The following is a 13,650-nucleotide window of genomic DNA, read 5'->3' as shown; positions in this document are numbered from 1 at the left end:
TTAGCTAGCTTTGATATAAATCCTATCTTTTTTGAAGGGTTCTCAGTGAAAAGAGATCAAAGCAGTTCAGCATAATGGGAATCAAGTTCTAGAGCCAGATACTCCAAGTCAAAATGCTGCTGCCTTACTTGAAAAATGGTGCTTAATTTCTCAGAGCTAAGTTTTTTTCATCTGTAAAATGGGGATAATAGTATCTTCCTCATATGGTTGTTATGTTAAATGAATAAATGTGTATAAAGCACTAAAAAAAGCATCTAACATATTATCAATGATGAATGTCCTCTGGAACAAAATATATGTTTTTATTGGTCAAATTTAACCAACTATATCTGATACAGGTTCACCAATGTAGCTATACTAGAATTGACTATCATGGCCTGCCCTACCCATATTCCTGCTAAACTAAACGTTCTTCCGCTGTATTTCTGATTCCCTCTCCCACCCACAACTCTCACCCCAAGCCAGCCTACATAGAGCTAATTTCACAAAAGTAAATATGTATCCCAAAAATAATTCACGAGCATGCCAGTCATTCATCACCATGGCTTGGCTTGAGATGAATAAAACCCATCAAACATTTTGCTCAGAAATTCAAGAACCTAAGAAATTAAAGTAGGTGGTAGTGAACCCTGAAACCAAAAAGTCATGAAGATTTAAGATCCCACAACAGTTATTTTAGGTTATGTTCAATTTCTGTAAACACTAAAAAATAAATCAAGAAAAGGGAGAATATTACATATATACATATATAAAAAACAACATATTCACCCTAAGAGATGGACCGATGACGGATGAATGAAGGGAGGAAGGAGGGGTAGGAAGGAGGAAGAAAGGAAGGAAGGAAAGAAATAAAGAAAGAAGAATGGCTGATCCCTCAAATTGTCTTGGTTATGCTTTCCTGAAATGTAGCTAGTCCTCATATTCTGAATTTCTAAAACATGTAGCCTCTTCATGAATATCTTTACTTAGAAATTTCTCAAGTTAGTCTGTTCCTTCCAGGAAGGAACAATATCAGCATAACTAAATTAAAAAATAAAGATTTGAGTCACCAATTTACATAGAATTAAAATCAAAATAAAATCATCCTGCACATCATATGCTTCTCCTAAGCATATGAACTTAAAAACCAAACTAGCAAAAAAACTGGTGTCTTTCTTTTTTTTTTCAACAAAGCAAATTCTAGTAACACCTGGTATCAGCATTTATGGAGATCAAATTTTTATGCCAACAACTACATCATACTATATAACAACAACAAATGTTCATAATTATACATCTAGATCATCAGAAATAAAAGTATTGAAAATTAATAAGCCTGTTTAAAAAAAATCAAGAGTATATGCTTTTTTAAAAACTTTTAGCAAACATCTAAAATTTTACACTCTAGCACTCAAAAGGTTGCCAATCAGCTATCTGGAATCCTCACTTTTCAGGATTACTGGGAATCCAAATAACTAAGATTTTATGGCAACTAGGAATAGATGTAGTTCTTCTGAATCACCTGCCTACAAGTTGTTTTTTTTTTAATTAAAGAAAAAATGATTATCAAATTTTTACAATCATCTATTATATAAAAGGCTAGACTTAGGAGTTTTGATATATAAAATAGTCCATGTTAAAGAAATCTTATCAAACTCTATGAACAGTAAAAGAATTACAATAATTAATAAACTTTAATATATGAAAATAAGAGTTTCCTGAAATTCTAAATACTTGCTTGACAAAATAACCTAGTAAGAAAAGAAAAACATAGTTTTCGTAAGGCATAAAGGTTAGTACAAGATTTTCACTAACTCTTTGAAAAGATTGCTATAGAAAATGAGAAACCATTTATTTTTAATATACTGAATCCTAAGCCCAATTAGCAAACAAAATAATCAGGTTAATTTTTAAAACCTCAAAAGATAAAATTCACATGAAAATTTTAACAATACTATACACAAGCGATGTTAAACATAAAAAGAGAAAATATTTACTAACCTTTATTTCCTAACATCACAGCAAGATGTAAAGGAGTGTTTCCTAAAATTAAAAAAAAAAAATTTAAATTAGTGTAAAAATATAATGTGTATTTAAAAATGGTTTTAGTTCCTTCACAAATTTCACGGACAGATTTTAAGCAAAATGATCCTGCTTACATGGCAAATTCAAAGTCAGAAGATGCCATGGTTTCCAAACATAATGCATCCAACTCCTCTTCCCTCTGCCAACCCATCCCCACCCATTCCCAAAAAGATACTCATTTTGTTTTAGAGATTTCTTCTCCAAACAGATTTCAAGCTTCCCTTGCTGCTAATTTCTCTATCATATTGTTCTTTGTTCATTCAACAAACAATTTAAATACCTACTATAAACTCATTCTTGGGGATAAATATCAATAAGACCCAATCTCATCCTCAAGTTGTCAAAATTCTTCTGTTAGAGCCTGATATAAAAATAAATCCTTGTTGTATTATACACTAGAAGAGAAGAGAGTGTAGCATGATAATGGAACACAGGGCAGAGCACCTACTTTTGCATGTGCAGAGAGGCTTAAATATTGAAGATAGACCACACAATGAAAAGAGTCTTGAAGAATGGGTTAGAAATTTGTAGGCAAAGAAAGCAACACTGACTAGTCTTCCATGTTAAAATATATATATTCCACCAAATTGCATTCATATGCAAAACGTTTGAGAAATACACAAAATTTTATGATTACTTGGAGTAAAGAGTTTGTAAGAGAATAGCAAATAATGAAATTAGAAAGATTAGTAAAAGACAAACCAATGAGAACCTGTAGGCTACACTATAGAGTTCAGACTATATCCTATAGTTGATGGTACAGAATGATTAATTTAATTTCAAAATGATGTCCCAAGTCACACTTATAGCCTAAAACGTGTTATAGAGGAAAGCAAAACTATAGTAATATTTTAAAATAAAGTTACTAATTAAAATTTATGTATATTAATTTTCAGATACTAGCATTTTTACAGAAGTCTTTAAATGAACAATTTTTGCCAATAAAATGAGCTATGCATGTATCAAGAAATCATACACAGGATAAAACAAGACTTGATTACTTATTTCTAAGAAATTTGTATATGATCTACCCCAATCAGGTAACTGGACAAAACGTGCCAAGATGTTTAAAATAAATACACACACACACACACACACACACACACATATTTTGCTCAATAAAGTCAGAAGAGAATGGGAATTGTTGGCAAAAACAGCAAGATAGTATTTATACAAAATTTGCAAAATGTACAAGATACAAATAAATTCACTAAATTTAAATTGTATCTATAAGTAATTTTACCAAAAAACAAACTGGATTATAGTAAATATCTTTAGCTTCTTCATTAGAAATAGCAGAAAATGGCAGACTTTGGGATACAATTCACAATATGGTTTTCAGAAAAAAAAATCTGAAATAACAAATTTTCATTAGTGACTAGGCAATATACTCCCCAATTTTCACACCTCAGAACTCAACCTAGTTGAGATAATGGAAACCACTATGATACTATTGTTAATAATCATATTGAAGCATGTCCCAGAAAAGACATGATTACCGAAAGTTGCTCTTTTCCAAAGATACAAACTTCAATCCCCCCCAAATTTCACATCTTTTAGAGTAAGCTAGCCATCTTCTTAAAATGCTATATCATAATGTTTGCCCTGGACAGTTTTGCTCAGCGGTCCGGAGAGACCCGGGTTCAGTTTCCGCTAAGGGCATGTACCCCGGTTGCAGTTTGTCCCCGGCCCTGGTCGGTCGTGCGGGTGGCAGCCACTCGATGTGTTCCTTTCACATCGATGTTTCTCTCTCTCTCTGTTCCTCTCTCTCCCTCCCACTCTACCTGAACAAAAAATGAAAAAATGTCCTCGGGTGAGGAGAGGGAGAGGGAGAGAGGGAGAGAGGGAGAGAGGGAGAGAGGGAGAGAGGGAGAGAGGGAGAGAGAGGGAGAGAGAGAGGGAGAGAGCGAGAGAGAGAGAGAGAGAGAGAGAGAGAGAGAGAGAGAGAGAGAGAGAGAGAGAAAGAAAGAAAGAAAATGCTTAATTAAGAACAATTCAGCTCTGGCCGGTTTTGCTCAGTGGTTAGAGCATTGGCCTGTGGTCCAGAGAGACCCGGGTTCGGTTCCTGCTAAGGGCACGTACCTCGGCTGCAGTTTGTCCCCAACCCCGGTTGGAGTCATGCGGGAGGCAGCCACTCGATGTGTCCCTTTTACGTCAATGTTTCTCTCTCTCTCTTTCCCTCCCACTCTACCTGAACAAAAATGGAAAAATGTCCTTGGGTCAGGATAAAAAAATTAATTAAAAATAAATAAATAAAAACAAAGTTTAGAAAAGACTACAAAACATGAGAAGAACAGATATACAATTAGTGTTCCTTTCAAGATTTGCCAGCATTATAACCCTCCTGGCTAAAACTGTTCACCTTGAACTAAAAATCTTACTTAGGTCAAGATTTTTTTGCCATGCAAAGTTTAGCTTAATAGCCATTTCTTCTCCTATAGACATATTATGCATTATTCTTTTGCATCACCTACCATAAATAATTTAATGACAAAAACAAAGAAAATAATATCAAAAGAGAATGTAAAGATTTACAGATAAGTCAGAATAAATATAGTATACAAACACCAGATTATCCTATTGCCTCAATTCTCAAACATACATTTTTAATCTTTCAAAATTAAGATGCTTTAAAATCCCTATCTGAAGAAATCTGTCAGCTATCAGACAGAGATATTACACATGTTAATCATTTCCTTACCACTTCAATGAGTTACCTGCATTGCCAGGAATACTCGAAATTGAATTTTACCTTAAATTTAAAATCTGTAATCACTGTGTGAAATAATTTCAAGATGATTACACTACAACTCCATAAAAATAAAAATTAACTGTGTATAGAAAAGATGGCTTTTCATGTGCCAGGCAATGTAATTCAAGACAGTAGAAACTGCCAAATCTCTCAGAATAGATCAGAAATTGTTCACAATCTAAAAAAAGCTGGTTTGAGCAATTTATTTATCAACAACTTTCATCATTCTGCCACCTAAAAGCTTCTAACTAATGGCCAAGAGAAGGTGCTTAACTTCTAAGGATATGTAACTCAATTAAGAAGAAAAAAAAACTAAACTAAACTACATGTTTAACAAATAGGAAGTGCAGTCTAAATCAAGAAAGTCTTCCATATGCTTCACAAACATTCTCAATTCTAAAGGTAAAGTAGTAAAAATCATGATGCTCTGTTTAACTACCAATGGCTAAAAGTGATTCAGAAAAATCTTAAGTCAATGTGAAAAAAAGGTTAGACTTAAACTTTAATTCTATGTTAAATAAAAAAGTGGTATATGACTAAAGCTATACTCAATATATCAAGTTTAATACATTTGTGTACAATTAATGTAATGGATCTCTTTACCCACCCAAAAAAGCTGTTACTAAATATATAGAGTCACAATTGCTTGACATATTTGAACACAGTATATACATGATGTTATGGCTGTTACTGTATTTAACTTATATTTCAAGAGATTTGTTTGGATCCATATACAGTAATCTTCAAAATAATTGATGGCTCAGAAAAAGCGATTCATACTCAACCAACATTGTACCACAGAAGAAAAGGCTCTATCCTTGCTATTCAATTTGACAATAAAAAACAAAAACAAACTAATTTCGCTCTTCCTGAAAGTGGCCAGAAGCAACCTCTAAAAATGGTTCTCTATTCACTTGATCCAGAAAACACCAGAAAAGCATGCAAATTAAGAGGTTCAAGCCTTCATGTTCTCTTTAAGAACACTCCTGAAACTGCCCAGGCCATCAAAGGTATGTATATTCAAAAAGTCATGAAGTATCTGAGGTATGTCACTTTACAGAAGCAAAGTGTGCCTTTCGGTCATTACAATGGTGGAATTGGTAGATGTGCCCAGGCTAAAAAGTGGGGCTGGACACAGGGTCAGTGGCCCAAAAAGAGTGCTGAGTTTTTGCTGTTCATGCTTAAAAATGCAGAAAGCAATGCTGACCTTAAGGGTTTATATGTAGATTCTCTGGTCATTAAGCACATCCAGGTAAACAAAGCTCCTAAAATGTGGCACAGAACTTACAGAGCTCATGGGCGGATTAACCCATACATGAGCTCTCCCTGCCACATAGAAATGATCCTCACTGAGAGAGCAGATTGTTCCTAAACCAGAAGAGGAGGTTGCACAGAAGAAAAAGATATCCCAGAAGAAACTGAAAAAACAAAAACGTATGCCCAGGAATAAATTTAGCATAAAATAAATACTAATAAAAGTAAAAAATAGCCCTGTCCGGTTTGGCTCAGCGGTTAGAGCGTCGGCCTGCAGTCCAGAGAGACCCGGGTTCGGTTCCCACTAAGGGCACATACCTCAGGTTGCAGTTTGTCCCTGGCCCTGGTTGGGTTGTGTGGGTGGCAGCCACTCAATGTGTCCCTTTCATGTCAATGTTTCTCTCTCTCTTCCTCTCTTTCCCTCCTGCTCTGTCTGAACAAAAAAATGGAAAAATGTCCTCGAGTGAGGATAAAAAATAAAAAAAAGTAAAAATAAACTAAAACTAGTTTTCACTAAAAGACAATTAAGATTTTCATTTACTTACTGAACACACACATACTATGTACTATGTTTCAGGGACCATTCTAAGCACTTTATAAATGATGTTATGTAAAGAATGGATACAGAAGTTAGGAATGTTTACTAGAAGATAGGGAGAATATGACAGCTCTTGTCAAATATCTAAAAGACTATCATGTAAACAAGGCAGCCCATTTATCTGCGCCATTAAATAAAAAAGACCCGGAACAAACAAGATTTGCACTCTGTAGATAAACTCTGAGAGCTCTCCAATGGCAGACTCTCTCTACAAGCCTACTATAACCACTAAATGGGAAACTATATATTAAAGCACTTTTCTGTAAACGCCACATACACATATAAATTTACTTCTTTGCCATATACTGAGTCCTGATCAATAGAAATATTTACAAAGAGGTTGATCTGGGCTTTGGAGTCCTAGCTATTAATTCATTTCTCATCTTTGCAACTTTCCGAAGTATGTGACGTTACGAAAGTTTCCTTTAAAATAAAGTTAAAACTATCTGCTTTGCAGGGTTATTGTGAGAATTAAACGTAATAATGTATGTAAACACTTAGCATAGTGCTGACACACTCAATAAATTGTACCTATGATGATATGATGATGATGATGACTACCACCACCACCACCACCATCATCATCATCATCATGATGTTGTGGAAGGAATCTCTCATCATTATCATCATGTTGTGGAAGGAATCACTACAGTGAATATAAAACTATGTGATATAGTGGTATGACTGAATGGCTCTGCTATGCACCAGTATGAATATAAGATTCTGCTATGCACTTATCATGTTACAACAATCCAAATATAATATATAGCTTGTTTCTGTTAGGGTGACTTACAAAAAGCATTTATCTTTGCAGGACAGGTGTTGCTCAGTGGAATGAGCTTCATCCCATGGACTGAGAGGTCCTGGTTTGATTCACCATCAGGACACATGCCTTGGGGGGGGCTCCATCCTTAGTGGAGGGTGTGTAGAAGGCGGCCAATCAATGTTTCTCTCTCTCTTTCCCTTCCTTTTTCTCTTAAAAAAAAATAAAGAAAAACGTATTTTTTAAAAAGCATTTATCTTTTGTAATTTGAAAGAAAAAACATTCTAAAAATCTAAATAAAGTATCCAGGTTACTAAAAATCAAGAGTAAAAGTAACAAAATATAATGGGGAAATGATGTAGCTACAGAGGATAAAGGGATTAAAGAAGTAGCACCAAACCTGGCTGGTTTGGTTCAGCGGTTAGAGAGTCAGCCAGAGGACCACAGAGGTCCGGTTCGGTTCCCCCTAAGGGCACATACCTAAGTTGCAGACTGTCCCCAACCCCAGTTGGGGTTGTGTGGGTAGCAGCAAGTCGATGTGTCTCTCTCACATCGATGTTTCTCTCTGTCTCGCTTTCTCCCTTTCTCCCTATCTGAGGATAAATGCAAAAATGTCCTCAGGTGAGGATTAAAAAAAAAGAAGTAGCACATTAAATACAAGTTACTCTTCCTAGAAGACTTTACTGCAGGACATGAGAATGTATACTGAAGGGATAAAAACAATTACACTTTCCACAGGTATGTGAACCTCTGGCTACATTCATCAGAAATAGCAGCAATATAAGGGTAGCTAAGTGCAATGCAAACATTTGGTATATCAACAATTTAAAAAGTGAATTTCAGTGGACTAAGGACTAAGGACAAGAGTTTAGGGGTATTTAGGATTCCAATTACTTTGAACATAATTTGTTTAGGGGTATTTAGGATTCCAATTACTTTGAACATAATTTGTGTTTTAACAAACCAACAGTCATATTCATCTATCTCTTATTTAATAGGAAATTAACTCTCAGAAGGAATCTTTAATGTTTTCAGGAATATTTATTTCGAAAGCAATGGCAATAAAATAAAACATAGCTACTAGGAAGACCAAATCTGAAAAACTTCTTAATTTACTAATAACCCAAAGCTGTAACACTTCTCCCCCTAAAAACACACACAAGAATTAAAATATAATTACCATCAACAGGCAATGTTATGCTTGTTGCAACAATAGTAAAATAGTTAAATAAATTAAATGAGGAATGAAAAACTCATGCAGTTTTCAAGAAGTTTTTTGGGAATTTGATTTATGTATGATAAATGACGGGTAGTGATATTACTACAATATCACTAAATTCAAAATACGCGCGCATTTGTAAGAAAATTATAAAACCAACAGAAATCTTACTTCACCTCAATTTTTGCATACGAAACCTAGAGTCCAATGGATTTAAGGGAGTTTATTCCACAGGCAAGTATTTCATCAATATGTTATATTATTTTGAACACAGAGTTCAATGAGTTCTAACTAAATGTATGCAATAGTTATGTTCAGTAAAAGCAAAGCTATCAACATCATTTGCCAACTACCCAGTTTAAATGGCCTATCTATGATATGTTGAAAATATCAGTGTTTACGTTTACTTTCATTAATAAATTTACTGTTGTTTAGAAGTCAACTCAATCACATTGTTTTTTGAACTTAAAAAAAACTGGGGGGGCCCTGGCCGGTTTGGCTCAGCGGTTAAAGCATCGGCCTGTGGTCCTGAGAGACCCGGGTTCGGTTCCCGCTAAGGGCATGTACCTCGGTTGCAGTTTGTCCCCGGCCCTGGTTGGTCGTGCGGGTGGCAGCCACTCGATGTGTCCCCTCACATCGATATTTCTCTCCCTTTCTCTCCTTCCTGCTCTATCTGAATAAAAAATGGAAAAATGTCCTCGGGTGAGGACAAAACAAAACAAAACAAAAACAAAAAACTGGGGGGGGAAATCAGCTGATGAGTTAAGGCAAAAAGTAGACATAAAAGGCCTTGAATAGCTTATGATACTACATCTTGTCATAAGTTACTATGAAAAAACACAGTACTATTTTTAGTCACAGTTATCAAGATGAAACATTAGTATCAGTAACTGCCTAAGTAAATCAAACAAAAAACTCAAACTCTGCTCCAACAAAATTTTAGCTACTCAGAAGTCACTTCACTTGCTCTAGTTATCAAATGCCAACAAATTTAAACTGTATGGCTTTCAAAAATCAAAGCATTCTATATCCTATCTTAAATGCACAGTGCAGACACTTTGTATTCAACTAAGTTTCCCTAAAGCAGAAGAAAACAAACAAAAACCACAAAGAAACAGACAAGCTGACAGCAATCACAACCACTTGCAGTCAAGCTGGGATCTGTACCTAGGTAATGAAGGTAGGTGAACAAGATACAAGGCCAAATTCAAGATCCCAAGGTGGGAGATGGAGAGAGAAAGAAAAAATATATAGTTCCATAAATAAACACAGGAAGAAAGCCAGAATGGATGAGAGACAACCTAAAATTTCTTTTAATCAAGAATCAACACACAATGAAGACCTGTCTCAAAGACAAACAAAACGGCTTCTCAGAGGAAACTTTGAAGTGGGCAAAGAGGAAACATTCCTTTGCACCCACAAGAACCAATCCCCTGACCACTGGCATGCTATTACTGAATCCGCCATGACTTACGGGCATTTAGCCCAGATGGTGAGCAAAGGAAAGAAAGGTCTATTGGAGGCGAGCCTAGGATTCCAGAGGACTGGGGAGGCACACCCTAGGCTCGGGGAAAGGGGGTGGGGGGGGAGCACTCCTCACCGTGATTATCTTTCTGCCCGATATTGTGCGTGCGGATGAGAGAGGACAGTCTCCTTACATCCCCCTTGAAGACGCACTCGTGCACTGGGTAGTGTGTGGGGCAAATGCCTCCATCTGCGGCGACAGCAATGGGGTTGGTGCCCGCTAGAAGAGTCTGGGATTGGGAGGTGGTGGTGGTTACGGAGGAATTATGCAGCGGCAGGACCGGCGCGGCGGCGGGACTGGAGGAGGCTGGAGCTGTCTTCAGCTGGAGCCGGTGATGATGGTTACTGAAGATCTTGTGACAGGCTCGGCCGCCCTTGCCGCTGCCGCCTGTGCCGATCCTGCCTCCGGTAAAGGTGCCGCCGAGGGCAGCCGCCGCTTCCTCATCCCCAGGCTCCAGCAGGTCCCCCTCTTCTTTGCTGGGCTTGTGGTCCCTCCGCAGTGAGCGGATCTTCTCTCCGGTCATCGCCGCCAGGGGCAGAAGGAGTGTCCCGGGAGCTCACCGCCGGCGACGGAGTGGGTGCTACGGCGGCACAGGGCGATTAGAGCGGTGGCCAGGCGCCTCCAGCGCAGCATGAACTCCCGGAGAGCCCCCGAGCCCGGGACAAACGCATCTCCCGGAGGAAGTCGAGCCGACTCTAGCCTGAGTACGAAAGGACGCGCGCACGCTGGGGGGAGCTAGTGCTCAGGCGCCCACGACACCACGACCCCGGTCCCCGCCGCCGCCGCCGCCGCCGCCGCCGCCACAGCCTCAACCCGAAAAACAGGGCACGGCCATCTTCCTCTGGCTTCTCTCGCGAGAGCTCCCACGGGAAGAAGAAGAAAGGAAACACCGCGACAGGTGAGCAGCCCGCTCCCTCCCCCGCCTTTCTATTCCGGGAGTGTTGCGGAGCGCCGGCACCTGCCCGGCGTCGGGTGTCCCCGCGAGCAGGAGTTCCTGAGCTCAGTCTCCCGGACCCGTCACTCCCTGTGGCCGCGCTTCCTGTGGAGGTTCTGAAACCTTAGCCTGCGTTTAGATATTCGATGCATCCTATAAACAATGACTTCAACGCTCCAACCTCTCGGCTTCCCGCTGAGTGCCGAATGACGCCCCCGCACACCGGATGTGACGTCACTGAGATGCACCTGACGTTCGTTCAGTAAACATTTACCAACCATCTGCTTCGTGCCGGACACCGAGCTAGTAGATTTATAAAACTGGCTCGAAGGAGCTCAGTAGAGGAAGAAAATAGTCAAACAATTGGGTTCAATATTTCACTTCACAAGGAATGAAGTGCATGAGGGGAGCTAGGTTGCACGGAAAAGGGGAGGCAAATTTTAGAGTTGGAGTGTCAAAAGTCACCATAGAAAAGTTTAGGGGCTGACCTTGGAAAACAGGCTATTCAGCAGAAAGGGAGAGGGGAGGTCACTCAAATATTTGTTGATGAATCAATTTTGGGCAGGCGTCAGAGTTTAAGTATGGGTAGTGGGCGCTGAAGGATGGCAAATATAATTGTGTAACTGGAATCACTGGACAAGTTCATGACCAATCTCGACTCGGCGTAAAATTCTAAAAGAACGTAAGTCTGACATCCATAAAGCCTTGATAAAATAACTGAAGCTGTGGGGAACAGGAGTGGAGGGCGGTTAGCAAAATGTCCTGCAGATTTTACTCATTTCGCTCTCCTAAATCCCACTTACTCTGACAAATGCTTCTTTCAAACCTCTTCTGTCTTAATTTGTATTACCATCTCCATTTCCACACCCTCCCTCCAAAACAAAACCTCAACACTCTGTGGGAACTGGCCACTCTCCCTCCTCCCCTACCATTCAGATTTTCAACTCCCATCTTCTTTAAAAATCTATTCAAATCTATCTTTCTTCTCTTCTTCTTTTTAAATTTTTTGGTAGGTTGTTCCAGTTATGTTCAAGCATTACCCAATCAGCACCTCAAAGGATCCTACTCATTGTTAACTCTAAACCAGGCAGTATGCTTGGCACTTTATATATTATCTCCTTGTGATAAGTATCATTTTTAATCTTCATTTAACCGTTGAAAAAACTTGCCCAATGCCTCAAAGCTTGAATGCAACATAGTCCAGTATGATTTTAGGGCTAGAGAAATAAGAAAGGGTCAAGTCATGTAGGACTCCATATGTCATCTTAAAAGTTTACATTTATCCTAAAAGAAATGGATAGCCTTTCAGGGGTGTTGAATAGGGGAACAGCATGATATTTGCCTTTTAGAAAAGCCACTCACTCACTCCTTAGTAAAGTATGTACTGAGAATAGATTACAAGGGGGCTACTCTAGAAACAGGGAAACAGAGAATAATGCATAAACCAAATAATAATAATGTGTTAATATTTGAATATAAAAGTCTGGAAAATATATACATCGCACCCTGTGATTATCACTGGAAGATGGAATTATTAAGTCACATATACACTGCATTGCTTGAATTTTTTACAAAGAGAAAGTATTAAATTTTATTAATCAGAAAAATAATAAGTTATTTTTAAAGAAATATACAGTAATTCAGTTAATGAAAGATTATGAGAGCATGAACCAAGTTAGTCTATCTACCATTATATCCATAAAGTATCACTGGATCCAGAATTTAAAAGTACCTTATTAGTGGATGCCACTCATGGACAAGTGTGGAAACGTGAAGTGTCCTCTCAGTAAAATCAAACTGTAGACTTCAAAAATAATATTCAGCCCTGGCCGGTTTGGCTAAGTGGTTAGAGCGTTGGCACGTGGACCAATGGGTCATGGGTTTGATTCCAGTCAAGGGCACATACCTCAGTTGTGGTTTGTCCCCAGCCTTGGTTGGGGTCGTGCAGGAGGCAGCCACTCGTGTCCCTTTCATGTCAATGTTTTTCTCTCTCTTCCTCTCTCTCCCTCTATCTGAACTTACTCTATCTGAACAAAAAATAGAAAAACATCCTGGGGTGAGAAGTCAAAACAAAACAAAAAAAACAAAAATAATATTCAGTCCTTACTTTTAAGAGCTCCACCGTATAATAGGGAGACTATATAGAAAAATAAGATTAAAATACATTGTGAAAAAATACAAGAATTGAAATTATATGAGATTCTGATATAATATAGAGGAGAAAATTATTATCTCTGGAGGAAATGAGAGGTGATTAGGAAATCTTTCAGGAGAAGGTAATGTCCAGACCAGGGTTTAAAGAATATATAGGAGTTGGCCAACTGGGCAAGGAAAAAGACACTATAAGTAATCATAATAATCATTTATTGAGAGCTTCCCATGTATCAGGCATTGTCCCATGCAAGTTTCAATACCTATTTGATTTTATCCCCATTTTACAGATGAGGCAGCTGAGGCACAAAAAGTGATCATTCAGGTGATGAGTAGAAGTATAAAGAATAGTGTGTGTAAATATAGCATGATATTGAGAATCATTGGAGC

At 38.1% G+C, this 13,650-nt stretch overlaps 1 protein-coding gene across 5 annotated transcripts in view; it reads right to left on the bottom strand.

The window, feature by feature from the left end:
* Positions 1-11,022, bottom strand: part of ANKRD13C (ankyrin repeat domain 13C) — a 79,641-nt gene extending 68,619 nt beyond the window's left edge. Inside the window, exons 1-2 of one of the 5 annotated variants that reach the window (XR_004958914.1) lie at positions 10,251-10,924; positions 1,981-2,022 (exon numbers count right to left, since the gene is read on the bottom strand). Coding sequence is in view for 4 of the 5 variants with exons in the window: in XM_036256237.1 (XP_036112130.1) it covers positions 1,981-2,022; positions 10,251-10,698 (490 nt within the window). In the remaining variant the exon portion in view is untranslated. Of the gene's footprint in view, positions 1-1,980; positions 2,023-7,911; positions 7,945-10,250 lie in introns of those variants that run through there. The other 4 variants (XM_036256237.1, XM_036256239.1, XM_036256240.1 and 1 more) reach the window with 4 other exon arrangements.
* Positions 11,023-13,650: the final 2,628 nt, after the last annotated feature.

Source organism: Molossus molossus, unplaced genomic scaffold (assembly GCF_014108415.1).
Source record: "Molossus molossus isolate mMolMol1 unplaced genomic scaffold, mMolMol1.p scaffold_m16_p_12, whole genome shotgun sequence".
NCBI classification, from domain to species: Eukaryota; Metazoa; Chordata; class Mammalia; order Chiroptera; family Molossidae; genus Molossus; species Molossus molossus.
Note: the sequence above shows the minus strand (reverse complement) of the source record. Positions and strands in the feature narration are given on the sequence as shown.